This window comes from Miniopterus schreibersii (assembly GCF_964146895.1).
Source record: "Miniopterus schreibersii genome assembly, chromosome: 15".
In the NCBI taxonomy this organism is placed as follows: Eukaryota; Metazoa; Chordata; class Mammalia; order Chiroptera; family Miniopteridae; genus Miniopterus; species Miniopterus schreibersii.
In genome coordinates this window covers 52,050,699-52,077,346 of record NC_138115.1, presented here as the reverse complement: position 1 = coordinate 52,077,346, position 26,648 = coordinate 52,050,699, and the positions used below count along the sequence as shown (strand labels likewise).

The following is a 26,648-nucleotide window of genomic DNA, read 5'->3' as shown; positions in this document are numbered from 1 at the left end:
TTCTAAGATAAGAATGGTCCCATTGTGCTTGGCTTTTCCAGGGGTGGTGAGAATCATGAAACCAAATCCCGCGTCAGTTCAGAGTTTACTGGTTTCCCCTTCCTTCCTCTAGACGGGGGACGTGCTGAGGATATGGGGTAAAGCTTAAGGTTGATGTTTACAGACCCAAAGACGTGCTTTTGAGAGTCACAAACGCTGCAGGTCACACAGCAAGTCCCACAGCGAGTCCCACAGCGTCTTGTAAATCGTGTTTTTGCCCTTTTGAGCTTCCTTCAGTTCTTACCCAGCTTGTGACAGTGCAGACAGACTCCGCTGACTGCACAGCCTCCCCGCCTCTATCGTCTCGAGGAGGCAGCGAGCAGGGATGTGGCCCCCGTGGCGGACGCGGGACGGAGTCGGGGTGCTCGGCTCCGGAGCCGCAGGAGGGGTCCACGCTGTCTCGTGGAGGAGCCGCGAGGCCCGGGCGGCACTGCTGGACTTGGCAGGAGCTCCTCTCAAGGAGATGGGGGGAAGGAAGGCCAGCAGCCCCCCCCATAGCAGCCGGAGCCCCCCTTTCCATCACAGCCGTGGCTTAGAGCCTGCGCGTTCTCTGGACTGTGCAGCGAGGGCCCTGGGCTCGCACTTGGGTCGCCCTGGCCTCAAGGAGCAAGTATTTCAGATGCGGAATTATAGCTCTGTGGGACCCCACTGTGTGAACATTTCATTTTCAGAACTCACTTGGTAGAATGTCATCCCTGGCTTTTGGCAAAGAGCCCTTCTGTCCCTTTATTTTGGCCGAGTCCGTCCGTCCTTCCATTCCTGGTTCCCTACCTTTTAGCAGTAACAGCAACAGTGCTAATTCCGTGAGTCCCGTGGGTGTTCCCGGCTCTGTGCCTGCGGCGTTGCACCTACATCAGCCTCAGTCCCCACACAGCTCTGACAGCACCGTCCCATGTCGCCGTTCACGGAGGCGACACCTCAGGATCAGAGAGGTTGGGCATCTGCCCCGGGTGCCAGGATCCCGGAGACTCAGGACAGCGGGACCACGGCCCTAACGGTGCCCTTGGCAGGGCTGACCGCCCCTCCCTGCCCACCGCGCTGATCTGGATGCCCCTTTAATCTGGATGCCCATCTTTTCTCCATGGCCCCAAGTTCTTTTAATGGTGCCGCCCCCCCCCCCTTCCAGCTGCCCAGGTTCAGTTCTAGTCAGTGGCCGAGCCCCTGCCAGCCCTGAAATCTCGGGGCCCCCTTTCCCCACAGCCCCTTCCTCCAGAGCCTCTGTTCTTAGTTGCGAGGCGGCCCTGGCTCTTCACTTCATCGGAGTTTTCTGCAAATGTTCCGAACACGTGACTCAGAAGGTTCCTTTTCCTTCTGTGCCCCGAGGGTGGCTCTGCTTTGACTTTTGGGCTCTGATGTTCCCCCCAGAGGCGTCTTTTCCCCCTTGGTTCCCTGGACATGAAGTTTGAGGATAACTGGGTAAGAGTGGATTTGGAGGGTTAGGTTTCAGCCGGTCCCGCCACGGCCCCTTGGGGACGTGCAGGAGTCCCCACGCCTCGCGGCCTCGCTGCTCCGCCTGCTCAGGACAGAGCCTGTAACTGGCTCCTCCGGAAGAGCTGAGTGCGTTTGACGGCTCAGGACGTCAGCCACGGGGCTTCACTTCATTTCGGGCTGATTGCTTCTAATTTTTCCACGTGCCCCGCTGGTCATTTCTGAGGCCCCGCTGGTCATTTCTGAGGCCCCGCTGGTCATTTCTGAGGCTCCACAGTCCCTTTTATTTCCACGCGTTGCGGCCCCCTGCTCCCACGGCGCCCCCGCCTCCCTCCTCCCACCTTTCTCTCTCTCGTCTCCCAGCTCAGCGGTTCCCCTGGCCTCCGCCCAGCTGCTCCGACAGCCTCAGGCACAGCTCGTTCCTGGGGGCGCCCTGTTCTTTCTTCCCTTACAGCCCTGAGGTTATATTCTCCCCCTCAGTTTGCTTCTGAGGCTCCTATGCTGACCTTGAGCTCCCTACGGGCAGGGGCCTAGCGCACAGCCGAGCACGAAGTGGGCCCCTCCGCTACCCACGGCTGAGTGCACCGGCCCCTTGCTTGGGCCTCCCAGCTTGGGCCTTACTGCGTGTTGGGCACGGGTCCATCGTGGACGTGGTTAGGAGGAAGGAGCCACAGAAAACAGTGGCACAGGTGGCCTTGGCCGAGGCAGACGCTTGGGTGTCTGGGTTAGGTTTCCGCGCCTGCAGGGGAACCTCGGGGTCAACAGCCCCCGGCAGGAGAAGGCGGCGGGAGAACACGCAGTCCGCGCTGGGCCCGGGAACAGGCCTGGCCGTTTGATTTCTGCGTAGTGCTTAGGGTTTTATTTTCTTAGGCTTGATGTAGCATTCACCTTTGTCTTCTCTGCAGGCTGGTCGACGATCGCTGTGTTGTGCAGCCGGAAACCGGGGACCTGAACAATCCACCCAAGAAGTTCAGAGGTATGGTGGCGACCTTGAGAGGGCGGCTTGCCTCGCTGGGAAATGTATGAAGCGCGTTGCTGTGTGTGGTTTTGTTTTCTAAAGCCGTCGAATGTTTCTTTCCTTACGTATTTTTTTAAAAAGTGTGGTTTGCATTCGGAGCTCTGTGACCTCTTGAACACGCGTGAGTGAGTTCTGTGTCGGGATCGGGATGACCGTAATTGGGGCCATCACTTGTCTGTTGCGTGTGCGGGAAAGGCCAGCTCAGTCTGAATCCTGACGTGTGTGCGGCTCTGTCCCTCCAGGTGGTTGCTCACAGGCCGGGTCCAGGGAGCGTGTGTCGTTTCTGCGGACATTGTGCCCCTGGGGGCTCCGGTGCTTAGGACACCACCCTGGGCACGAGGTTCCAGAGGGACAGGCGGGGCAGCCTCCTGCTGGCCTTCCCTCGGGCCTCCTGCATCTGGTGTCTTCCTCGGGAGGTAGCTCAGTGTGTCCCAAGAGGTGTTTAAATAACAGTGGGTACCTTAAGATGGTAGAAATCGTTTTGCCTTTCGTGGTGGTGGTTGGGGAGGCTCGGCTCTAGCTGCAGAGTTTAATCGGGGAGCGATTTTGAAGACGCTCAGGGCCCCGCCCCAGACCAAGCCGTGAATCTCGGGGGGTTGCTGCCCCAACACCGGCATTTTCAAGGCTCCCCAAGTGGCTCACGGGAGCCGGGGCTGAGGGATGTGACTGGGCTCGGTGTCGGACTGACGGCCTCAGTCCCAAAGGGCTTGAACCTTGCCATTCGCAAATTATATCATTTGAGTGAGAAGCTCTTATTGTCAGCTGACTTAGAAACGGATGTTTTTGGATCAAAGCTAAAGAAATTTGGGTAAAATAGAAAGCAGACATTTGGTGGAGAGAGGCCACCGGGAAGAGGTTGGCGTTGGCTGCATCCAGTGGGCCCGAGGCCGTCAGAGGAACGTTCCGCCTGGGGCTGGTCAGAGGGAAGGCTGGCAGCAAGCCCGTGAGACAGGACCCTCGAGGCCTCCATATCTCCTCCCAGCTCACAGTCCTGAAGGCGGCAGAAGTGGAGGATTTGAGCCGACGATCGTAGTCGTCAGTCGCAGAACTAATTCCCCGCTCTGAGTAACAGAGTGGGCCTCAGTTTACCTTTCCACAGGCCAAGACCGGTGGCCTCGGCGCCAGGGGTGTGCTAAGGGTGGTGTGGGCCTTTTTAGCTCACGGAGCCGGTGTCCACCCTATGAGGGGACAGCAACCCTCCAAGGCAGGGGTCCCAGCTGGTGGCGGGTGAGAGGAATCACCTGGGACTTGCCGAACTGTCGGAGTCTGAGTTTCACCCCCAGGGAGTGAGATGTAGGTGGGCACAGGGATTTTTAAACGCCCCCCCCGCCCCAGGCAATTCTCTTGGAACCAGGGTCCAGAACCACTGTGGATGGCGCCTGGGCTGTCCCCTCCGGCTCTGTGACAGGTGAGCGGGTCCAGGCGTGGCTTTTGCAGCTGAGACGCCGAGGTGGCCCGTGAGTTGTGAGCTTGGCGCTTGGGTCCAGGGTGAGCCCTGGCGTCACTCTCCACACGGGCCTCCGGAGTCCGGGGAGGAGCCTGGGAAAGCTGTCCACGCACTGTGCGAAGGTGGAGCCTTAAATAGGGTCATCGCCGGGGGCCGTCAGGGGCTGTTTCCCCGGCTCTGGGGTACATACAGGTACCGGGTGCTCAGATGTGAATCTGGCGGCTGATTGGAAGGAACTGTTTGGAGATAAAAGCAACAGTCTGATGGGAGGTCGTTAGGAAAGCACCGAACTCCGTTTATGGCCCGGCTGGGTCTGCAGGTGGTCACGCGACAGGGACTTGGTTGTTGACGGCCTTTCTCGGTGAATTAACAACAAAGGCTCCTTAGGTCGGACGGTGCTTAGAGCTGGTGGGGAAATCTGGTCCAACGCCAGCTTTCCTGCAGGCTTGTGGATGGAGGTCAGGGCAGCCTCCATCCCTGTGCTCAGCCGAGGTCCCGCACACAGGTGAGGCCCCGGCGCCTCCCTCTCTCTGCCAGCTGCTGCCCCGGCCTGTGAGGTCCTGGCCACCTTGGCACCTGGGCAGTGAGGATTCAGACATTTTCCAAAGCGTCCCTTCAATCCTGGTGCGGCACACTTTACACATTTTTTTTTTATTTCCCTAAAATGAAGAAAAAGACCTCTCTGTTGGAAGGGATCACCGCCTTTCCAAATGCAAGTGTAGTTTGAAGTTGACGCCGTCTCGGTGGTTGGAAACGGTGCCAGGGTGGCTGGGCGGGCCGGAGGCGCTCCTGGCCCAGCTCCCCGCCCTGGCGCTGGAGACCCTGCAGCGCGGCGAGCACGGAAGCAGGCGCGGGACAGCCGCCCCGGACGGCGCGTCTTCCTCTGAGCCGTCTGCAGGGCTGCCTGCGCCGCTCGGGCCTGCTGTCCCGTCCGCTGGTTTCCTGCCGGGTTATTTCCTAAACTGCACCGAGAACGTCACAACCCGCTCTTGAGTAAACGGCGACCAGAGGCCTGTTTATGCAACACTCCCCGCGGCTCTGACCTGGGGTGGGCGCCTCCTAGAACCCGCCCCCTCGTGGTCAGTCACGCAGGCCCCAGCACCAGGCTCCCGGGGTTCCAGTCCAGGGTTGTGGGCTTCTCTCCGGGGTCAGGGCACGTGCCAATCGATGTCTGTCAGTCTGTTCCCCCCCTCTCTCTTTCCTTCTCCCTCCCTCCCTGGGTCCCCCTTTCTCTCTCAAAAAAAACATATCCTCAGTGACGATTAAAAAAACAAGCCAAGTTCCACGAATCCTGAGCTATGTGACACGTGACCTACGGCTTAGCCTCGTGAACCTTGGCTTTTCCCGTCTGTGAAATGGGCGAGGGCAGAAGCTGTGCTCCCTACAGTTACTGCGGAGACTGTGATCTGAGCTGAGTACCTGGCCCTTGCTGAAGGGCCGGCTGTGCCCTGCCGGTCTTTCCGTTTCCAGCACCTCGTGGGGGGCCCGGCTCGCACAGGGGCAGGACCCGCCTGTGGCCCCTTTAACAGCGTGAGGAGGACACATTCTCTTTTTGACCTGAGATGCTTTCGTGGGTAGGGGTGCGCCCGTGGGCCCCGGTTGGAGACCCCCCGTTTCCAGAGACAGGCTGAGTGACTCGATGGGCTACTTAGTTTTTCCCCACCTGTAAATGGGGGAAGACAGTCCCCTCCCCATAAAGGAAACGGGGTTAAGATGATACAGGTAATGAGCCGGTGCGCTTGGGAGGCGCAGTGAGAGTAGCCGCGGTTTTCAGAATAGACGCAGTGGCTTCTTTCTGATGGATAAAATCACATTTCCAAGTGAATTGAATTTTTTTTTTTTTTGCAATTCCCTTGGCTGTGTCTCCTGCCCCCAACTTCATCTGTCAGGGGAAGGACTGGCCGCGCGCCTGGTTCACATCCGCCACGTCGCCGGCCTGGTCCGATGAGCTTTGGACAGTGCGTGTGTCCGCTGGGTGGCGGGGCCCTGGGCCGTAGCATGAGGCCTCGTGCTGAGCACCTTCTGGAGCACCCGTCTGGGGAAGGGGAGGCGGGGTCTTTTCCTCCCTGACTTGCGTTGTCTTGGCCCAAGTCTTGAAAGAACAGGGAAGGCAGACATCTGGTGGAAACCGGGAATAGAAGCGTTGTGGTTAGTGAATTCCTTTCTCTGCGGGATCTTTCCTCGGCCAGGCCCGTGGCCCCGCCCCCTGCGGGGACATCCTCAGGGAGGGAAGGTGGAGACTGGCGGCCGGTCTCCGTCCTGGCCCCAGAGCCCCTGCTGTTTTCATCCTGACCTCCAGGGCCTGCGGAGTAGCCACAGGGACGGTGGCCTGGCTTTCAGGGGAGTGCGATAGGCCTCGTGTGGGTCACGCCGCGTACGTGTAGTGAATTCCCTCTTCCAGGTGGGGTCGTCTCCATTCGGTTCGGGAGGCTCGCCTTGGCCCCAGTCTCCATCCTGCCCAGGGGCCACCCTACCGGTGTCACCCGAGTCTGGGAGGCTTTTCACCTTGTAGGAACTTCTTGGATTCAGAGAATCGCTGTGTGAGGGGAAACAGTTAGGATGGGAAGGCGAGGAGGAGGGAGGCCCTGTGATGTGAGCCACTGGCGACGTGACTCGGGAAAGAGGCGGAGGCCAGGCCGAGAGTGTTCTAGGTGAGCCCCTACCTTGTCCCCGTGTTTCTTCTTCCCCCCCCCGTCAGGTGGCATCAGGCACGACCCTCACTAAGCTGATGTGAAAACGAATGTTCAGCTGAAGAAGCCTCAGGGTCCTGCTCGTCCCGCGGCCTCGGCCTTGGCGATGGGGGTGGGGAGGCCAGAGGCGCTGAACACGGTCCCCCGTGCTTTCCGGAGTCTCGGGGTTTCACGGAGACACAGACCCCCGTTATAAGTAACAGCAGCCAACGTTAATAGAGCGTTTACCGTGCGCAAAGCGCTTGGGGACTCTCCTGATCGTGTGGCCTGCCTGCGCTGTGGAGGCCCCGCGTCCCCACGGTGCAGGTGAATGTCCCGCCTTAGAAGGATCAGCGTTCGCTCCACAGACACCTGTGCACTGGCCGCTGTGCTCCTGGGACAGTGAGCTCCAGAAAGTCACCACCGGGGCCCAGCGAGGTCTTTAGTGACTCGTCTGGAGAAATTTGTCGTCCACACAGAGGCTGTTGATGTACAAGCAGAAGTGACGCGGCTGAAATGCCTTCACCCGGCGTACAAGTTCCCCACCGTCTAGAAGTTTCCCAGGGCGAAGCAGATGACACTTCACCTGCAGTCTCCCCTTGGCTCCCTTCACCCCCAGCCCAGGGGCGTCTGTTTTAGGCTCAGTCCATTTTGGCTGACGAGGGTGGAGCACTTGGCCCGAGCTGCGTGACTTGTGAGTGTTGCGGTCAGATCAGACCAGAACCCTCTCTAAGGCCCAGGCCCTGCCCCTTGGGCCCCCTCCACGCAAAGTACAGGGGTCCCGTCAAGCTGTGGCCCTTGTCACCTCCGGTGTCTGCACGAGATTGGGCCCCGTTGGTCCTGTCTGCCACCCTCGCTCTAGCTCTGACTGGGTTCCATTTAAACGAGGGAGAGCCCGGCCGGGCATGTCAGCGGTTGAACGTCGACCTAGGATCCAGGCGATCAGGGTTCGATTCCCGGTCAGGGCACATGCCCAAGTTGCGGGCTCGCAACCAGTCAGTGACTCTCCCATCACTGATGTTTCTCTCTCTCTCTCTCCCTCCCCCTTCCTCTCTCTGAAATCAATAAAGATATATTTAAAAAAAAAGAAATAAACGAGGGAGAAAGCCAGTGGGCAGACAGGAGCCCCGGGCCCTCTCTCTCAGTGTCTGTGTAGGACGAGCCCTGGGACACACAGCTTGTTCCTGCAACACGTTGTGAGCTGTGTGTGTGGTGCGGACAAGGGTCTGGTCTGGGCAGTGCAGCCGGACACGGGGCAGCTCTAGAGCAAACCACTGGCTGGACGCCCGGTCCCTCGGCGTGTGTCCTGCTTCAGACAGTGACAGCCTGGAGTGGTGGTCTTAGGGTGACCCTGGTGAAGACTGTTGTTTGGCTGGGACAAGCCACTCTGGTCCAAAGCATGACCATGAATTTGAGGATCGGGCTCGAGGCCTCTGCTTTACGGGGCCCTTCCCTCAGTCCCCGGTGCTTGCTCTCTGCCGCACCCATTAGGGGGCTTATGGACTTAGTAGGGCGGCTTGTTGGAGAGAGAACCAGGGTTTCACATCCCACGCGAGCTCCTTGTGAATCGGCCTCAAACCTCCCGGCAGCTTTGGTGGGGGCCTCGAACAGGAACGGGACTTTTTCTGACCGAGCGATGAGACGTGTTCGAGTGCCAGCCGCCTGCGAGTCAGGCTGAGGCGGGGCCCGGTTCTCACAGATTCAGGGAGAACCGTCCGATGCGAGAGCTCGTGTCCAGCCCATGTCTGCAGCCGACTGCTCTGATACCTCAGGGGTCAGGGGTTCAGTCACCTCTCCAGGACTCAGTTTCCCCGTCTGATAGATGGACTTGGGGTGAAATGACTTCCGAGATCCCTTCCAGCTTGAACCTGGGGCCTGTGCCGGAAGCGGGCCGGCCACCCCTCCACAGGGAAGCCTCGGCGGGTGGGGGCGCCGGGCCTCGGAGCAGGCTCCCGTTCCCCTGGGGCCCCCGGACTCCGTCAAGATAAGACGAAGGGGTGGACACCGCCAGGCCTTGCTCAGGGGCCACATGGGGACACAGCTGGGATGTGGGTGGCAAAGGTCGCTGGACGAGTGGCGACCGGCTCCCCGGCCCCGCTCTCTTCCAGCCCCCCTCCTTCACCACGCGGTGTCTTAATTGTTGCTAAGCAACATTCGTTCTTTTTTGTGTGTCTTTAGGAAAAGCATGTAAGGAATGAACTCATGTCTCGTTTAGTGTTAAACACCCCCTTGGAAAGGGGGGGTGCTGACTTAACATTTTGCTTGTGCGTTAGATTCTAAGCCGCGACGGGCCTTTTGGGGTGAGGGGACGGGGCTCGGCTTCCACCTGTCTTGAGAAACAGGCAGAAAGGGTGTTTCAGGCGCCTGTCGGGCGTGTGCCCAAGGGCACGGAAGGTCTCGTGGGGAAGCCTCTTGCCGCTTGTCCTGTGTTCACAAAATCAATTCACATTGAATTAAAAAGATTAGGAGGCTTTAGAATAATCCTCATTTCAGACGTGCCAGCTTATCTCGGTCTCCCACCGGCAGACCCTGTTTGAAGGGAACAGCCCTGTAATTTAAATCAGTGCCCCGGGCAGCCTAGAGGGCTCCCTCGGGTCACACGGCTGCGGGGACCGTGCCCCTGCCTGACTGCGCCCGAGCCCCGCACGCCCCGCGCGCCCCGCGCTGGATCTCTGCGCACCGCTCAGGCTTCGAGACACCTGTCGGCAGGCGCCGGGCACGCCGGGCACGGGCGGCCGATGCCCCTTCGATGTGCGGACGGCTTCCTTTTTGAACGACTGAGTCAGTCCCCGTGGAGTGCAGACCCCAGGCCCCGGTTTCTTGTGCTTGGACTCGTGACAGCTCATTTGCGGATGGAGAGCAAATTTCAGCTCTAGGTGCATAAAGTGGTTTTAGTGCAACGACGATTTGTACTTTGTCATCGAATTGGACCTCAGTGTTGCCCTGTGGCTTCCTCCACGGAGGGCGGGATGGATGGGGACCCGGAGCAGGTCCCGGGGTCGTTTGTCTCCTGAGAGCAGAGGCTTCTCTGATCCGTCTCCGGGGCTCTGATGGGGACTTGCTGCGTCACTGGAGCTTGGACGACTCTTTCCCTTCCTTCTCGACAGACGAAGAAATTAGGCAGGTGTAGGAAGTCTCCTGGGGTCCAAGAGCAGTTCAGAGTTAAATTGGGGCTGGAACACACCCCAGTGCCCCCCCCAGACTTTCAGGCTGCTGCGTTTGGGCCACAGATTTAAAAAAATTACTTTTGTCCCATCCCCCTATGCAGTTAATCATAATCTATAAGTGCAAACGATAGTGACTACTTTGTATGGTGCTTATATACGTTAATAATTTATTCTATTTAATTTGCATTGTTTCCTTCATGCACCTTAATTTTTCATCTCATAACCGCCCCGCAAGGCAGCTGCAGTGTTATAAAAGCTTACCCCCCTCTTACAGGTGGGGAAACAGACCACAGGATGCTGAGTGTTGGGTCCAAGGTTACACAGAGGTGACAGAGCCAGGACTCGAACCCAGACAGCCTGACGTCGGAAACCTTCCTTTTCAGACCTGCGACCTGCTCTAAACTGCCCGGGGAGGGGACTGGATGTAGAGTGTCCCTTTACTGAGTTCCTGGGCTTCTTGTCAGCTTCGTTCTGAGGCCCCTGACACGGGCAGGTGTCTGTAATGTGCTGGAGATGCGCCCTGGCTGCCCACGTAGCGACGTCCAGTCCGGTGTTTATCACGCCCTCTTCTGTCCTGTCTTCCCGGCCGGAGTTCGGAGCATCCCGAGGGACCAGATCTCAGTCTGCACCCCGGCCTGGTGCTGGCATAATGCTGCCTGGGGTAGAAGCTCGTCTAAAGGGATTAGCGTTTTTTGAAATGGTTTTCACTGTTTCCAGTCCTAGCTGTGTTTTTTCCCTGATGACAATTTAGGTCAACTGGTGGCTGATTTTTTTAAAAAACATTTTTAAAAAAGTTGATTTTAGAGAGAGGGGACGGGAGAGGGAGAGAGAGAGAAGCATCAATGATGAGAGTCATTGGTCGGCTGCCTCTTGCACGCCCCCTACTGGGGATTCGAGCCCACAACCCTGGCCTGTGCCCTGACCAGGAGTCGAACTGGTGACCTTTTGGTTCATAGGTCGACGCTCAACCACTGAGCCACACTGGCTGGACAACTGGCAGCTGGTTTTTTACACACATGCCTTACACTGCCCTCCGATCTCTCTCACAGTACCCGTGTCGTATTCCTGGAAAGATTTCTTGCGGTTGACCTGCCTTCTCCCTGGAGAGGGGACTGGCCTCCCCCTCCGAGGGTGTCTTCTCCTTGGCCCCCAGCGCTGGCTCTTTTTTCTCTCTGTGCCTATAGAGTTGAGATTCCTCGGCTTCATTCAACACGTGATCGTGAAAAACAAATAATTATTAAGCGCTGTTCTCCTCGGTGCCTGGCCTTCAGGTGGGGTCAGAGCCTGCTTTTGCCCTTGACCCCCGGGTGACCTCTGTGCTGTGGGTGGTGCTGTCACCCAGTTTTATAGTCAGGGATCCTGATCCCGGGGAAGGTCAGCAACCAGGCCGGGCCTGGGATTTGAACCCACCTCCGGAGGGCACACAGCCTGTTCCCCCCACGCAGTGAGCGGGCGCGTTCCGCTGCTCAGGAACCGCCTGGCGCCCCGAGTCGCACGCCCACGTTTCAGAGGCACGCTGCCCGGGGGAGTAAAGCAAGAGGAGGGGCCCCTAGGCGGACGGGTCTAAGAACGGTTTCGTTCGTGCTGAGCGATGGGTCACTGAGAGAACTGGGCACGGTTTAGACACGTTCAAGCAACACTCGCTGCTCAGCGGCTGCAGCGGCCCCTCGCCGAGTCTGGCTTCAGTTGGTTAGAGGTGCCGGGGAGGCCGTGGGACGCAGGGCTCGGGTCAGACAGCTTCAGGACCCCGCCCCGCCTCTTATTAGCTGTGGGACCAACTTACCTAACTGCTCTAAACGTTCGTTTCCCCTCCTGGTACTAGTGATTGATACCATGGGTTGCCTGATTGTTTTCGGGTGAGGCGGCACGTGGTAACGCCGTTAGCGACACGCCCAGCGCTCCATCCGTGGTGGCAACTAAATTAGCCGAGAGCACCTCTCAGGACGTCTCTTAGGAAGATCAAACGGCCCCCTGCTGTCTTGTAAAACACCGATGTGTCTGTTTTGAAGTTTCCGTGCGTCAGTACCCAGAGGTGTCCAGACACGCTTTCATCTTCCCGAATTTCGTGGAGTTTATTGGGTGCGCCTCGCAGTCAGGAGGGAGCCCTGGGTCCTGGGCCCTTTGAAGAGAAGCGCCCAGGCCTCTCCCCTCGCAGGAGCTCTGATCAGCTCCGGGCATTTGCTCAGATGGTGGTCCCACCGCACATGCAGAATTACAGGCCCCACGAGAGAGGAAGCTGTGTTATCTTCACCCGGCAGCAGGCGCCCCAGCCTCCCTTGACAGGCAGGGGAAGACATTGCCCGTGTGCCGCTTTCCGGGCCCGCCTCCCCCGGCTGCGTGGGTGGTGAGATCTGAGGGGTTCCTGCCAGGTGGCCTGAAGAGGGACCCTCGCTACCTGGCCTTGAGAGTCGTCGAGCCCCTAGGAGAAGGGCTGGCTCCATCCTCGGGAGCCGTGGCCAACGGGGAGGCACATTCTCCAAGGCGAGAGGCCAGCAGGGCTCCGGGAAGTTGTGCTTGTGCTCACTGGCCCTGGTTTGGGGAGGGAGGTGCCGAGTGGCCGCAGGCGTGGGGAGGCGATGTCCTTTCAGAGAATCTACCTTTTTTCCTTTGCAAAGCAGTAGCTGGAGGTCAGTGCAGAAAAACTCCCATTTGAGCAGCTGCAGTAATTGGGAAAAATTAAGTCAGGCAATTATTCCCCTCAGTGAGAGTTAAACGTTCCTTTTCCCACCTGGCATTTTTCTGGGTACATGTGAGATCCAGTTTGAGTGCTGCTGAAATACCTGGGTGTTTTGTGCTAAAATTATACGTGTCTAAAAATGTTATCAGTGATGACAGCCCGTGAGCTCTCTTGGACTCCCGCTGGCGCACATCTGTGCTGGGGTCCCCTCCCCCCATAAACATTCCCAGGAGCAGGACGTCGCAGGTGAAGGCGGGAGACCAGGACCCCGCCTAGGGTCCGCCGTCCAGCAGCCGCTCCCTCGTCTCTCAGGAACGTCGCTTCGGTCTCTTCGACAGAATAGTGGGGTTTTGTTGCCATAGTTTCCGTGAAAAATTTGACCTTAGCTACAATAACATACAGTTAGAAAGAACCAGCTAATCGGTTTTCTAAAATTAGCGTTTGCTAGTGCATGAGCCGGCAGGGACAGGGCATTTAATTAAATATTGTACAAGGATAAAGGGAGCCCCAGGGAGCGCAGCCCCTGGGCCTGCGTCGGGGAGGGAGGACCCGCGTCGCCCGGTCGCGGTTTCCGAGCTGGGCGTCTGTCAGAGGAACTTTTCTTTCCTTTGGGCGAACGTTAGCGTTGGCTGTGCTCTCAGTTGTGAGGACCGAGCGTAGGGGACTTGTTGAGAGCTCGGAGCAGGACAGTCGGCTTTCCTTCCGCCGTCCCCGCGGGGCGCAGGCCACCCGGCCAGGCGCGGGGAGGAAGCAGGGCTGGTTAGGACGAGGCGCCTGCTCGTGGCCGCGCCGTCGGCCTGGGGGCAGGGAGGGGCCTGTGGAAAGCTGCTTTCTGCTCTGGGATCTGGGCGCTCGGGCAGCTAGGTTCTAGGCTCTTGCTCCCCTGAAAGCTGAAGGTGTGATTGAGGGGTGACACCCCCTCCCTGGCCCCCCGCCCCACTTCTGAGCCCAGCTGTGAGCTCCTTCCCTCACCCCCGTCCCGTCACCGAGCGCCGACCGGCCGAGCAGTGGCCTGCCCGGCGGTGATGCAGAGCCCGCGTCTCCCGTCGCGTGCCCGCGAAGGCCTCTGCACAGCCCGTCAGCGGGGCGATGGCTGGGATGCCGCCCCGCTGTGCCCCCCGGGAGCCGTGGTGCCGTTTCTAGAGTGGGGTGGGTTTCAGGTTTTGCGGTTCCAGGACACACGTTCGCGTCCCCGGTGAGGTTCCTGTCTGCCCTTGTCACCTGCCGCGGATGTGCCGGGGGGCGGCCGCGGGCAGCGGGTTGGTGCCCGACTGGGAGCGTGGCCGAGGCGCCCGAACGTCCGTGCCCGTCACCGCTCGATACGTTCTCTCTCAGCTGCATGCTTACGATTTCAGCTTTTTTTTTCTTTTACCACCTTGAAAACAATTCCTCGATACGAGTTGGAACGTGGGATGTGAGCTTTCCCTCTGCCTTTCTCCCTCTCGCCACGTTGCACGCTTCTGCGTCGGCCTCTGGGCCGTTCGGGGGAAAGCGTGTCTTTGGCGAGGCTCAGTCCCTGAGGTCACGGCGAGGCGGCTTGACCGTTCTCAAGGTCAGCTGCCTGGACGGAGAGAAGACGCGGCCGCGAGGGACTTGCCGTCTTACGAGGCCGGATGAGTGAGAACCACCTGGAGGATTATTCGTGGAGAATGTCGGGCCCTAGGCCTGCTCTTCTCTGATGGTCGTTGCTGCCATCTCTTCCTCAGGCCCCTGTGCCCAAGTAATTTGAATTCATCTCAATAGTTGCTTAAGAAACACACAGTTAGTACTTTGAGTGGCGGCTTCCATCACCTGCGCGTCCTTTAGGCCCTGGCATCCGTGCGGGTCATCGAGTTGGGGGTAGTTAGCAGGTGTCGCTGAAGAGGCCGGACACGCGGGGTTGGCTGGGGAGGTCGATTCCGCCGGCGGCCTGCTTGAGCTTCCACCGCGAGTCCGGCTGAAGGGCTGAACTGCAGGCAGGGCCGCCGTGGCGGGCGCAGGCCCCGGGCACCCTCAGCCGCTTTGTGCCCTTGTCCTGCTCTCTCGGTGCCGAGGTTCTGCTGAGCCCTGCGCCGATCCCTGCTTTTCTGCCCTCGGAGGAGCAGGCGGGTGGGTGGGTGGGGTTGGGGGAGGTTGTATTTGTATTTTAGCTGTTGGTTTCATCTGTTCCTTGACCGTTCGGCCGACCCAGTGAGTAAAGCCGTCTAATTTGTTCTCTTTATGGTCAGATTCACCACGGATTCACCTTTCCCGGGTCTGTCTTCTCGGGTCAGTTTTGCAAGTTGCATTTTTCTAGGTGTTTACTTGTGTCATCTAAGTTTTCAGACTTATAATATCCTCCGATTATTTTGTTAGTCCCTGAAGCGTCTGGTTTGGCCCCTGCCTTTGGCTTAAGAACGCACCCGCCTCCCCCACCGCGTTCACTTTCTAATTCCCCAGACCTGTGACTAGGTTCCCTTATTTGGTGAAAAGGACTTCACAGGTGTGGCTGAGTTAAGGCCCTCGAGATGGGAAGCGTTCCTCGGATTCCCAGGTGAGCCCGACGACACAGAGATGGACACAGGTGGGGGGACACTGCCCTGCGCCCGGGGGGGCAGAGGGCCGGGGAAGGCGAGGCCCTGCAGCGCCCGGAAGGGTCCGGGAGGAATGCCGCCCTGCCTTGGTTTTACACCTCCTGGCGTGAGGGGGAGATTTGTGTTGCTTTAAGCCCCTAGGTATTTGGTGCTTTGTTATAGTATCAACGCTACGTAATAACAACCCTAAAGTTATTTACTTGAGCGTTAAATAGATAATAGCTACTGGACACGTTTTTCTGTGTTACTGGTCTTCAGAGGAACAGATTCTGGCTTTATTGATTCTCTCGCAGGTTGGGTTAGAAGTTCATTAACTTCTTCTGCCTTTTGTTGTTTTCTTCCTTCTGCCTGGATCTGTTCTGTTTTCCTTTACGACGCCCTTAAGTCGGGGAATCAGTGTGAGCCCTCCTCCAGCTGTGGCGCGGGCGCCCGGCCCTGCCCACGCCCGACCCTGCCCGCGCCCGGCCCTGCCCGCGCCCTCTCACTGCTGCGTGCTCGGAGACCCGTGTTTTCCCTTCTTTCCGAGCTCGTGTCAGGTGTGTCGGGTAAGGGCTGATGGGGCTGGGTGTCCCGTCCGGGACCCTGATTGTGCCGCACGTGCCCCTGAAGAGGGCCTTACGTAATGACCACCCAGCCGAACGCAGCTGCGCCTGCGGGTTAGCGCCCTGCTGGCCGTGGGCTATATAACCGGCGCTGCGGCAATGAAGGGAGGAGTCGTTCTCTCGATGTCGGCCCCGCCGGCCTTCCTCACGCTGGGGGTCTCGCCCCCGAGACGCCCCTACGCAGCCTCCGTCCCCCGGCAGCTCTCAATGTTTTCTTACATCCCGGATCATTCCCGGTGCCTGTGAGTTGTGTAGAAGCGTTCTCTGTTTTCAGCTGTACGGGGGATTTCTGGTTTTTAAAAGAAGCTTGATGGCTTAGTTGTGTGCTGGTCGGATATCATGATCTGTATCGTATCAGGTCCTTTAAAACTGGAAAGTCCTGTTTTGTGGCCTCGCACGTGACCAGGTTTGCACGCGTCCTGCTGGGTCTGAGAGAATGTGCCCGTCCGGCCTGGCGCGGTCCTGCGTGTGAGTGCGGTGGGCGTGGGTTGGTTTTGTTTTTTCGGTCTGTTTGACTTGTCAGTGGTTGAAAGGCAGTTTTTGGAGTCGTTAAACTGTTCTATGTCCTGATGGTGGTGGTAATTTACACAAAAGTCTCATAGGATCTATTCCAAAGAACAATGTGACCTGTACTGTACGTAAAAATTTCTTGCAGGTTTAAAATTTCCCCGCTACGACTGTGGATTTTCAGTTCTGCCTTGCAGTTTATAAGGTTTTCTCATGTTTCATTGTTTGTTTTCGGTTTGCTGGAGTTAAGGGCCAACACTTGTAAAACCGTGTTAACCTCCTGGTGAACGAAACGTTTTATCAGTATTTATTTGATAAAACTTTTTCTTTTTTCAAACTACCTTCACGACGTGTTAGCGATGACGCACGAACTGCACACAACCAGATTTTTAAAACTGTTCCGACCATCTCTGCCTGTCAGTTGCAATGTTTTTAGTCCATGTACGTTTGTTGTAATTAGTGATGGTTTTGGACGTAAAGTCTTAGTTTGCTTTTCTCTTTTACCTCATTTTTTTGCCTTTTTCCCTTTAACTTCTTTACGCTTCAGTGAAGGTTCACTGCCGTTACCCTCCATTCCGCCTCCCTTCTTCAGCTCGAGGGTCACACTATTATAGCAGTTACCCAGCATGTTTCCCTGTGTGCACTGAACTCGGCCTAATGCCAGCAACCCCCATTCTCTGTTTTAATACAAGGACCTGAGGACGTCTTAACCCCGGTCACCTCTCAGTATATGCTCTTGGTGTTCACCGTGTTAGTGCAAAGGCATCTCCAGTGGGTACAAGGCACCAGAAGCTGTATCCACCATTAATGGTGTTAATTAGGGAGAGCAGATGGTGTCATGAGTGGTGGCCACTGGGTTGGTTTGTTGGCTCGCGTGGGACAAGCCTGCCCCCAGCCCGTTGCCCCTTTTTGTTCTAATGCCTTAGTCTGGCTGGATAAGTGGGGCCGGGGGGAGACGAGCGTTTCCTGCTCGGCTGGGTTTCTGTCGGCCGGTCGGGACCATCCATCCCAGTCCCTTCGGGACGACACTGCCCGTTTGCAGAGGGAAGTGGATAGTTCTCGATTTTGTTCTATCTGTCGCCCCTCCTCTGCGACGGCGACGCGGGAGGGTTGTTCCGCGAGCTTGCCCTGGGGTTTGCTTTCCTTGGAACAGCTTCTTAGGACCAAAAAGCTCACTTGCCGTTTTCAAAGCAGTTTGGTAAAAGAACTTTCATACCCAAAAAAGATCAAGCTGGAGAGAGAGAAAAAACACGAAATAAATGAGGTTGGAAGCAGTTTTTCCTGGAAAGTGGTAGGGAAACCGTTTCTCGTTCCCAGCGCTTGGGGATGGAGGCTGCGTACGGGACAGGTAAGAATTTGGCTCCGGGGGCGTCTTTATGGGGTTCAAACCCTGGCTGGTGAGGGAGGCCGGGAAAAGTATTTAACTTTTCTGGGTCTTGCTTTGCTCACGAATAAAAGAAGGGCAACAACGTCAGAGGGTTTGGCGGAGTGAAGGGCGTAAGAGACGCTCCTAGAGGGTCAGGGCCAACGCGCCGTAAGCACGTGGTCGGCGCCCAACGTAATTGCTGTCGCGGTGGCGACGCAGACGTTTCCCCTCTTGACTTCTGCCTCTTAGCGGGAGGAGAAAACCCACCTTCGCTGGAAGGGCCGACTGTCGAGCACAGCTGTCTCGAGTCACCGCAGGAGGACGCGTCCACGTGGGCCTTGCCTTGCGTCAGGTCGCTCGGCCCTCATCCCCACCCTGCGGTTGGTGGGTTATGGCCGTTTTCGGGTTGAGGCGAGGTGACCTTGGCGGTTATGAGACCTGCCCAGACTGAGAATTCTGGCCCACGGCAGAGCCACGGCTTGAAGCCAGGGGTCAGCGCCCGACCCTTCCTCCCGTGCCCGGAGCTCGGGCCCGGCATGTGCCCCCTCACAGGGGCGTCAGGGCCCACGCGCCCCCTGCCTTCAGCCCACCCGACCCGGCCCGACAGCTGGATCCTCCTTTGTTGTTTCTTCCTAAACGTCATCTGCTTGAAAGGGTTGTGTGTGTGTCCGAGGTGCGGGCAGATAATTGAACGCGGAGGATTAGGGTGACCTTACGGACTGAGGCGGCAATGAGAGCTGTGGCCGTCCCTTCGTTGGCCGAGGGGTGTGCTCTGTGGCCAGTCCTGACGGCCTCGTGAAGGAGTGGGGCCAGCGAGGTGGGGGGGGGACAGAAGCCTGCGCTCGGGGCTCCAGCGCAGCCCAGGTTTAGGGGCCGCGAGACCCGAGGCCCGGCCTCTGCTTCTCCCCCAACGAGCCGTGTGACCTCGGGCGACGCCCCGAACGTGTTGGGGCCTCTCTTCTTCCCCTGTGATGTATGCTGATTGGAAAATGAGACGCGGCAGAGCTTCTGCTGAGGGCCCGTCCCGGGCAAGGTCCGGGCGCGGCGCTGATGGTATCACAGTTGTATTTATAGCGTCTCGGGTCCCTCTGGGTCTCTGCTGACTTTTGATTTGTTTGAGGAAAGCTCGGGTCTGACATTTTGTCCTTGCCCCCCGGTTGTCAGAAACATACCGACCCCTCGTATGTATCTCCCGCACTTGCTCACGTGAAGAAGCACCCTCTGTGCGTTAACATCAACCGTTGGCTAGGGCCCGGCCGGTGGCTCACTGGTTAGAGCGTCAGCCCGCAGACTGATCCTGGGCCCGGTCGGGGCGCATGCGGGGGGCAGCCGATCGATGTGTCTCTCACGTGATGTCTCTCTCTCCCCTCCCTTCCACTCTCTCTAAAAATCAGTGGAAGAAATAACCAAAAAACCCATTTGGCTAAGAAGTGACCACAGTAGCTAAACTTCTCCCTGACCAAAGCTCTGCGATACAGCCGAGAGAAGACGGATCTTCAGCTGTTCCTTGTCCGATTGCTTCTGGAGTCCCTGCCTCCGTCCCCGCCGGTGACACAGACTGTCTCTCGACGGTGCCTCCGGGCGGCGTTTGCGTGTTGGGGACGTCAAAGGCTCTGGCTCGGGTTCGGACGTTAGCTTTGCCGGGTACTCCACACGAGTATCTGGGAAGCTCCGTTACTTAAGCTGCAGAACAGTCTCTGCCGAAAAAGACGGTCTGTAAACGCTCATTCTGGGCCCCTTCCCGTCTGGTGACCCTGGGGGGTGTGTGACTCAGTTGCCCAAGGCCAAGGGGTTCAGCCTCAAGGGCACCCGATGACACGGGAGACCAGCCGTTTCTTTGCAGGAGGGTCTTAGGTTTCATTTAGGTCTTTCTATTCACTCGCTGAAATACACGTTTTCCTCCGGCCCCACCGCGCGGCACAGCTGCGCTCGGCTCAGTCCCGCACCTGCCCCCACCAGCCACCCTGCCCGAGCTCCTCGGTTGGGCCTGTAACCAGGCGTGTGCAGCCTCGGGCGCCGCCAGGGCTGTGGGGGTCCCCGAGAAAGCACCGGCGGGAAAACACCCCCGTTTCATTCCTCTGCGTGGCGTCCGCCCCGGGAGCTGCTCGGGGCTGCTTTCGGTGGCGGGTAAAGTTAATAAAACCTCAATCAGGCTGCCGATGGAAAGACCTTGCCACGATTAAACTGCAGTGGACCTGAAACCGGCGCGATCCAATTGGGTTAATTAATCGAGAACTACTCCTCGGCCAGCGCCCGTCTGCGGGGCTTCACGCCCGCGTGGGGCTGGCTCCGCGCTGGGCCTCCCTTCCCGCGGCGTCTCCCAGCCGCGTCATCGAGAACTCGCGAAGGAAGAAGGGGGTACCCACGTGTGTGGACCCGGGAGAGTCTTGTCTTTCTAGCAAGCACTCGGCCCTTTATTCCTCACTTCCCAGCGGCTTTAATTTAATATTGTTCCTCCGGCTCAGCAGCTGTTTGTAGAAAATAAATCTCGGCTCCGCCCTGAAGCCCGCATGCCCCTCAGGAAGCGGCCAGGTGGCAGAGAATGAACCCTTTGTCCCCGAGACTGGAGCCCTGCCAGTGACCCTTTCTCTGGCCACCTCGGTCCTTTCAAGGTGACTAGAAAGACGTTTTGCTCGGGGGCGGGGTGGGGAGGGGCAGGGAGCCTCTCGCGTCACCCGTTTCACTTCGGGGCTGAATTCTGGGGCTGAGGCTAAGTGATCTTTTAATGGAAAAGCCGCTCGGGCCCCAGGTCTCCGAACGTCGGAGAAACGGGCTGTGTGCGCGGGTTTGCGCCCGACGCTCGGAGCGAGGCTGTTCCAGTTCTCGGGGAATCTAAACCCTGGGGAGAGAATCTGGGCCCTTAGCTCCCCCTTCTCGGGGGCGGCGCAGATGTGTGTTCTCGGGTTACGCTGGACTCGCTGTTCAGGAGAGCACAGCTGGTTTCTGTCCTGGTCTCGGGGGGCGGGTGACCCCGGGGCCCTCTGGGTCGTCAGGTCAGCCCTCTGGGTTTTCTCATCTTTAGAAATTATTGGTGAACGACGGAAGTATAACATGCAAATGAAAAGCCTCCGAGTCTGAGTCGACTCTGCAGTAATTAATTTACGTAAACGGGACACGTCTCTGCTTCCTAATAGACGCGGCCACGGGCCGTTTGGTGATCAGTCCTCCCCTTCCCGTCGCGTCCCAAGACATTTAAATCGAAATCCTCGGGAGCCTCAGGACTCCCCAGGGCTGCTTAAAGCACGGGGGCTCGAAATCAGTTTTCTGTTGCAAAAAATAAAACATAGAGGACGTCCAGGCTTCTAAAACCCTGCCGCCTTCACCCAGAAGGAAGCGTTAAAGCGCTTTGCTCATTTCTCAGAAGTGTGTCTGGAGCTTGAGGTGGTCTGGTTTTGTTTTTTAATACAGGGCATTTGGATGTCATTGAACAGACCCCCCCCCCCCCCCCCCCGTGTATTCCACGCGTCCTCCCTGGAAGCGTGTGGACGCCGCACTGGCCTGGTGGGGAGCAGGGAGCTCTCTGGGCACAGTTGGGGACCTGCAGGCCTCCTGTGACCCCCCAATCTCGTGTGTCATCAGCAGCCTCTGACTCTCCCCCCACCCCCCAAAACGTGGGTTGCTGAGTAGCAGGAGACTCGCCGCTGAGCCTCCCTTCTTCCTCTTGGCCGCTCCGCGGGCCGAGTCTGGCCTGTGTCCCGCCCCCGTGAGCACTGGGAAGGGGAGAAGGAAGGGACGTGGGTTCTCCTGCTGACCGAAGAGCCGAGGACGGTGTTTTCCTTTCCCTGCGCCTGAGAAAGCAGGACAAGGCTTCCTCCTCGGGACAGCCCTCCCGGGGCCGTTTTCTTTGGGGCTGTTGTCGCCGACGAAGTCGGTGTCTGCGGCGTTTCCTGTGCTCCATCTCTCCGCGGTCTCGCGTTCGCGTGCCTCCGAGTCCCCTGACACCTGGGCCGCGCCAGGAAGAAAGCCGCCCTCGGGGGTTGATTCCTTGCTACTAAAAATCCCCCAAGACCCCAGTGCCTGGCGCTTAGCACACGTCCCTAAGCTGGTAAAAGGAAAACACATTCTCCGGGTGCATAGTTAGACCGTGTTCTTTAAGTGATGTCTCGTCCGCGAGACGAGTGACACGCTTCCTGACGGCCTTTAGAGGTGGAAGGGAGCGCTGGCGTGGGGGGAGCCCTCCGCCAGGAGAAGGGACCGAGCCGCGCTGACGGCCCGCGGCGTGGAGCGCGTGGAGCGCGCAGGCCCCAGCGCCTGTGCCCGAGTGCCGGGCGTGCGACTGGGAGGACGGGACCCCAGCGGTGGCTGCTCACCCGGGGTTGGGAGTCCGTGGACCCAGGGACCCCTCTCCCCCGACATGTGTGTGTAGGTTTTGTTCTGGCCTCAGCCTCTGCGTAACAACCACCACAAAACAAAACAAAAACAAAAGAAATGAAAAGTAAAAAGGGAGCGTCTGGAGCCTGGAAGGAAGCAGTGATGGGAAGGGGGAGAGCGTTACTCCCCCGGCACATGTTTTTGCGGGTGAGCTCCCTCATCTGCCCCCGCGTTTGGTGCCAAGATCGAGACGTGAACTCGCCCGACGACTCAGAAACGTTCCCTTGGAAAATGCCGAAAATGCCGTCCCCCGATAGCCCCGCAGCCGCTAGGCCAGGGGACAGCTTCTGGAGGCGCCTCCCGGCTCCCTCGGCACCGCCAGGAAATGCCGATGCTCTTATCTCGAGTTTGTCCCGAGTCTTAATTACAAGGGGTTGAGGAGATGTTTCGGGGTGGATGCCGGTCACTGCTCGCGAGGCGGGTCAGCCCCGAGCCAGCCCGGCCGCGCCAGCCAGCGGCCCTCGTTCAGTACATGGTTCCCCGATTCTGGCCGTTTACCCGCGTGCGCACGGCGCTGGGGCGCAGGCCACAGGCCGGGCGCGCTGCTCTGCACGGCTCCTGAAGGCGCGTGGCATTTTTCGTGGCACGAGTTTATTGAACTGGTATTTCGTGCTTGCCGTGGGCCAGCCCTGCCGCAGGTGCTGGGACCCAGCGCGCAGCTCGATGTTGGGTGGGGCTCGAGGGCGAGGCCGCGGAGAGGTGGGAAGGGGCGAGGGAGAGGCGGCAGGGCTCATCACGGGCGGGGAGGGGAGAGGAGCTTGAACACCGGGGTGCCGGGTCCCTGGGCCGCGACCGGGAGTCGCAGTGGGTGTCAGTGACAGAGGCGTCTCTCCCAGGGGTCACTGGGCAGAAGATGGGAACACGACCCCAGTCCTAGAACCGCCGTTTCTCGCCTTGCTGTCCGTGGGTAGATGAACCGGGGTGTGCGTGCCTGCGACGGGTGGCATAAGCACGTCTGTGACGACGATCCCCGAAAAGGCAGACGTGGCAAAGGGAGGCTGTTGCTCCACCCCAGCCGAGGAGCGAGGCCCTGTGAGAACCACGCAGCCCACGTGGGGGCCGGGAGCGTGATCGGGGCGGGAACCAAACCCACGCGGAGTGTCGCCATCTGGCACCGGCTGCGCTTTTCAGACAGCACACCCTGTTCCTCGGGGTTTCTCATAACTACCGAGCGGGTGCTGCGCTGGGAGGGCAGGGTGTTTGTTTATAGAAAGTGCCCGCATCCCGTAATCAAACCAGGGTGTTTGGGGGGCAGAGTAAATCGGATGGATTACCAAATCCACTCACCCCGACTCCCCCATCTTTTTTTTTAAAATGTTTTTTTAATTGACTTCAGAGAGAAAGAGAGAGAGAGATGGAAACATCAATGAGAGAGTCACTGATCGATCGGCTGCCTCCTGCAGGCCCCCCACTGGGATCGAGCCCCTAACCGGGGCACGTGCCCCGACTGAGAATCGAACCGCGATCTCCTGGCTCATGGGTCGATGCTCAACCACTGAGCCACGCCAGCCGGACTCCCCGTCTTTTAAGATGAGGGCGCCACCCTGGCGTGGTTCCCGAGTTTGGCGACCTCGCCAAGGTTGTGCAGCTGGTCACTGCAGAGAGAGACCTGGACCGGGGTCTTCAGAGGCGACCGATCGCTTTTAGCTCGTGGGTATGTGTCTTCCCAGAATGTTTCCTGTTCGCAGGAAGGCGTATAAGATGTATATAAAAATGTACGTTTCTATGAGTTTTCTTAAGCCAGTTGTTTTTCTGCAACTTGCGTTTTTCCGCCCGGCTGTACTTATTTAAGCCATTTCTTATGAAAGTCGGTCTCTAGGTCTTTCCAGCTGTTGAGGATTATTCCACGGTATGGATATGCCAGGGCCTACGTAGGTGCTCTTTGAACGATAAACATAACGTCGTTTATTTTTTTTAAACTGTTGTGAACAATACTGCAGTTTATTTATCAAAAGCTCAGACAGCCCCCGCCTTGTGCTAGATGCTATTCGCATGCTAACTGGTGTAACCCTTATCACTGCCAAAGAGGCTCGTCTCTGACGAGGAAACAGACAGGAAATTTGCTGAATGCCCGGTGCCTGGAGCGGGGATGTGAACGCAGCCGTCTAGCAGGGTCCTCACCCGAGGATGTTTTTTCCATTGCTTTTCAGAGAGAGTGAAGGGGGGGAGAGAAACACGGATGCGAGAGACACACCGATTGGTTTCCTCCCACACGCGCCCCAACCAGGGCCGGGCATCGAGCCTGCAACCCAGGTCCGTGCCCTTGGCCAGAATCGAACCCAGGACCCTTCAGTCTGCAGGCCGACGCTCTGGCCACTGAGCCGAACTGGCCAGGGCTGGCTGGATTGTTTCAATCACTTTGAGCTTTGCGGACGCAAAACGGGTGAGAATTTGTGCAGGAGGAACCCAGACCCGTTAAGGTCTGTTTCCAGGTTCAGACTTACCGAGTCTTTTGAGCCCGGTGGGACGTGCTGCTGACCGGAGGAGCCAGGAGGAGAAAGCGAGACAGCGTCCGCTCCTCACCCCGGCTCCGCTTTCCGGTCTGCGGCGGGTGTCGGACGGCGTTGCAGTTGCCTCGGGACTTCTGTGCGTGTTTTTCATTCGCGGGGTTGGCTGGTAATAGCTGTGGTTTAACCCGAGTGACTTAAGGGCTGTTTTTGTGTGTGTGTGTGTGTGTGTGTTTTTTAATGTGAGATAAAAGAACATGAGTAATCGACCTGCCCATAACTGTTATGAAATATAAACAGACAACTGTTTGTTTTGCTCTCAAGGTCACACTGGGGATCCCGAGCCTGTGGCTCTGGGGCGGCTGTGCTTCCTAGAGGGGTGGTTTAGAAAAGCTGGACTGAGCAGCTCCTAAGCCATCGCATTACTGTTCTGTTTTTAATGCTTGTTTACTTTTCAGACACCTAAAAGGTTGAAATTTACATCCGTGTGATCAAAATATCTAGATATTGTAAAAAATTCTCAATTTCTTTTTTTTTAAATAACAAAAATTGTTGGACCTAAATATTCAGTTGCAGCAAGTAGCTTTGCATTCAGGGCTGTAGCCGTCCCTGGTTATGACAAGCTTGTCGCGTGGTGAGCGGAGACTTTCACTTTAAACTGATAGTGTGGGGAAACCCAGCCGGGCGGCCGAGCAGGGGGCCGCTTGTTTCAGCTGAGGTCGCCTGGGAGAGGCCGTCGGACGCGTTTGCATCGCACCGGGCAGTTGTCTCTGGGGATCGTTGGACGGGCGTCGCCGGTACCCTGGGCTTCCGTTCGCCAGCTCCGTGTGTGAGGACTTGCCGGGGCTTCGTAACGGTGCCCGCGAGCGGCTCTCCCGAGTAGGCCGCGGCACTTGGCGCCCAGCTGGAACCGCGCGGCTTCGTGCACTCAAAGCGAGGCGCCCGGGGCGCGCCGGGCGAGACGGGGAGCCTGCCCTCAGAGCCGCGCCCCGGTGGGCACGGCAGACCCCGGGCGGTCACAGCAGATCCTAGGGGGGTGCGTCGGAGAGACGCCGTAACGAGTGGGCGTGAGACAGGACGCAGCGAGACGGGGGGGGTGGGGTGGCCACTACTAAGGAGGGAGACAGACCAGTTTGTTCCACGTATTTACGCTTTAATCGGTTGCTGCTTGTATGGGCCCCGACCAGAGACTGAGCCCACAGCCTTGGCGTATCGGGGTGGCGCTCTGACCGACTGAGCTACCGGCCGGGCCTGGGCTGAACTCTCGACAGGTGTCACCTTGCCGACCACCCGTGTGCCTCTGGGCTCGGTTCTGTAACCCACCTGACTCACGCCCGGGGGGCTGAGGCTTCGTTCCGCCAGGAGCCCTTGGCCTTGTCCCACATCAGCTTCTTGTTTCAGCGCTATTTTCACCTGGATTTAAACCGCTGGCCTTGGTGTTCAGGAGCCTGCCCTGCCACGCACAGCGCCTCCGGGTGGAAGGGGTCTCTCCTTGCTGGGGTTGCTTCTTACGTCCCAGGTTGTGCCCCCTGGCCGGTCAGGGCCTCCCCTGGTCTGTGTCCTTGAACGACTGAGTCCTTGCAGAGCAGTCCTGGGAACATTAGTTAATATTTGGGAAGCACTTTGAAGATGAAAAAGCTCATGAGCATGAAGTCAAATTAAATTTTGTCTCCTGCTGCCAAGAAGTAAACAAGTTCTCTCTCCTGCTTGGCTGCGGGAGGGCCGTCCTCCCGGGGAGCGGCCGCCGTGATTCCCTCCCCCACGGGGGGCCCGTGTGGTCCCCAGTCTCTCTCAACCCCCACTGGCTTCTGCTGACTGTCGAACAGCGGACTCTGCTGAGCAGGAATGAGACCGGTATTGAAACAGCTTTTACATCTTAACGCCCAGGGGATTCAGTTGAGCGCAGCCTCAGAAATTTGGAGATGAAGGTGCGAGTCTTTGAAAAGCGGTTCTGGTGTTTGGCTCAGGGCATCAACGCCGACGTTGCGGAGCGGGGGGCAGGTCCTCCTGGTCCCCCTCGTCAGGGGTCTGAGCGGCCTGACGTTGGCCCCGCCTTTGCCGTCACCCCTCCGGTGGCCAGATCCCCGTGACAGTCCTCAGGTGAGCTCCTAAGAGGGCGTTGGAAATGGGGGCGATAAACTCACGGGACAGATAAAAGGGTCGTGACTGTAGGAATCCAGAAGCCAAATCAGGAGCCGAACTGAAGAATGAATCTTGGGCTTTGAAAAGACTTTTTCCTGCTCCTGTTGGCTGGATTTTCCGAGCACTGCCCTCAGCTCACAAGTTCAGCAACTGCTTTTCCCAAAGATGTTGGCCGTAGTGACCCCTGACTTACGTGTGAGCGATAGTTTGGGGTGC

At 58.2% G+C, this 26,648-nt stretch overlaps 1 protein-coding gene across 4 annotated transcripts in view; it reads left to right on the top strand.

Moving 5' to 3' along the window:
* ITPR1 (inositol 1,4,5-trisphosphate receptor type 1) overlaps nucleotides 1–26,648 on the top strand; it is a 181,795-nt gene that overhangs the window by 17,842 nt on the left and 137,305 nt on the right. For all 4 annotated transcript variants that reach the window (XM_081159979.1, XM_081159980.1, XM_081159977.1 and 1 more), the window contains exon 4: nucleotides 2,373–2,443. In XM_081159979.1, the coding sequence (XP_081016105.1) occupies nucleotides 2,373–2,443 (71 nt within the window). The remainder of the gene's footprint in view (nucleotides 1–2,372; nucleotides 2,444–26,648) is intronic.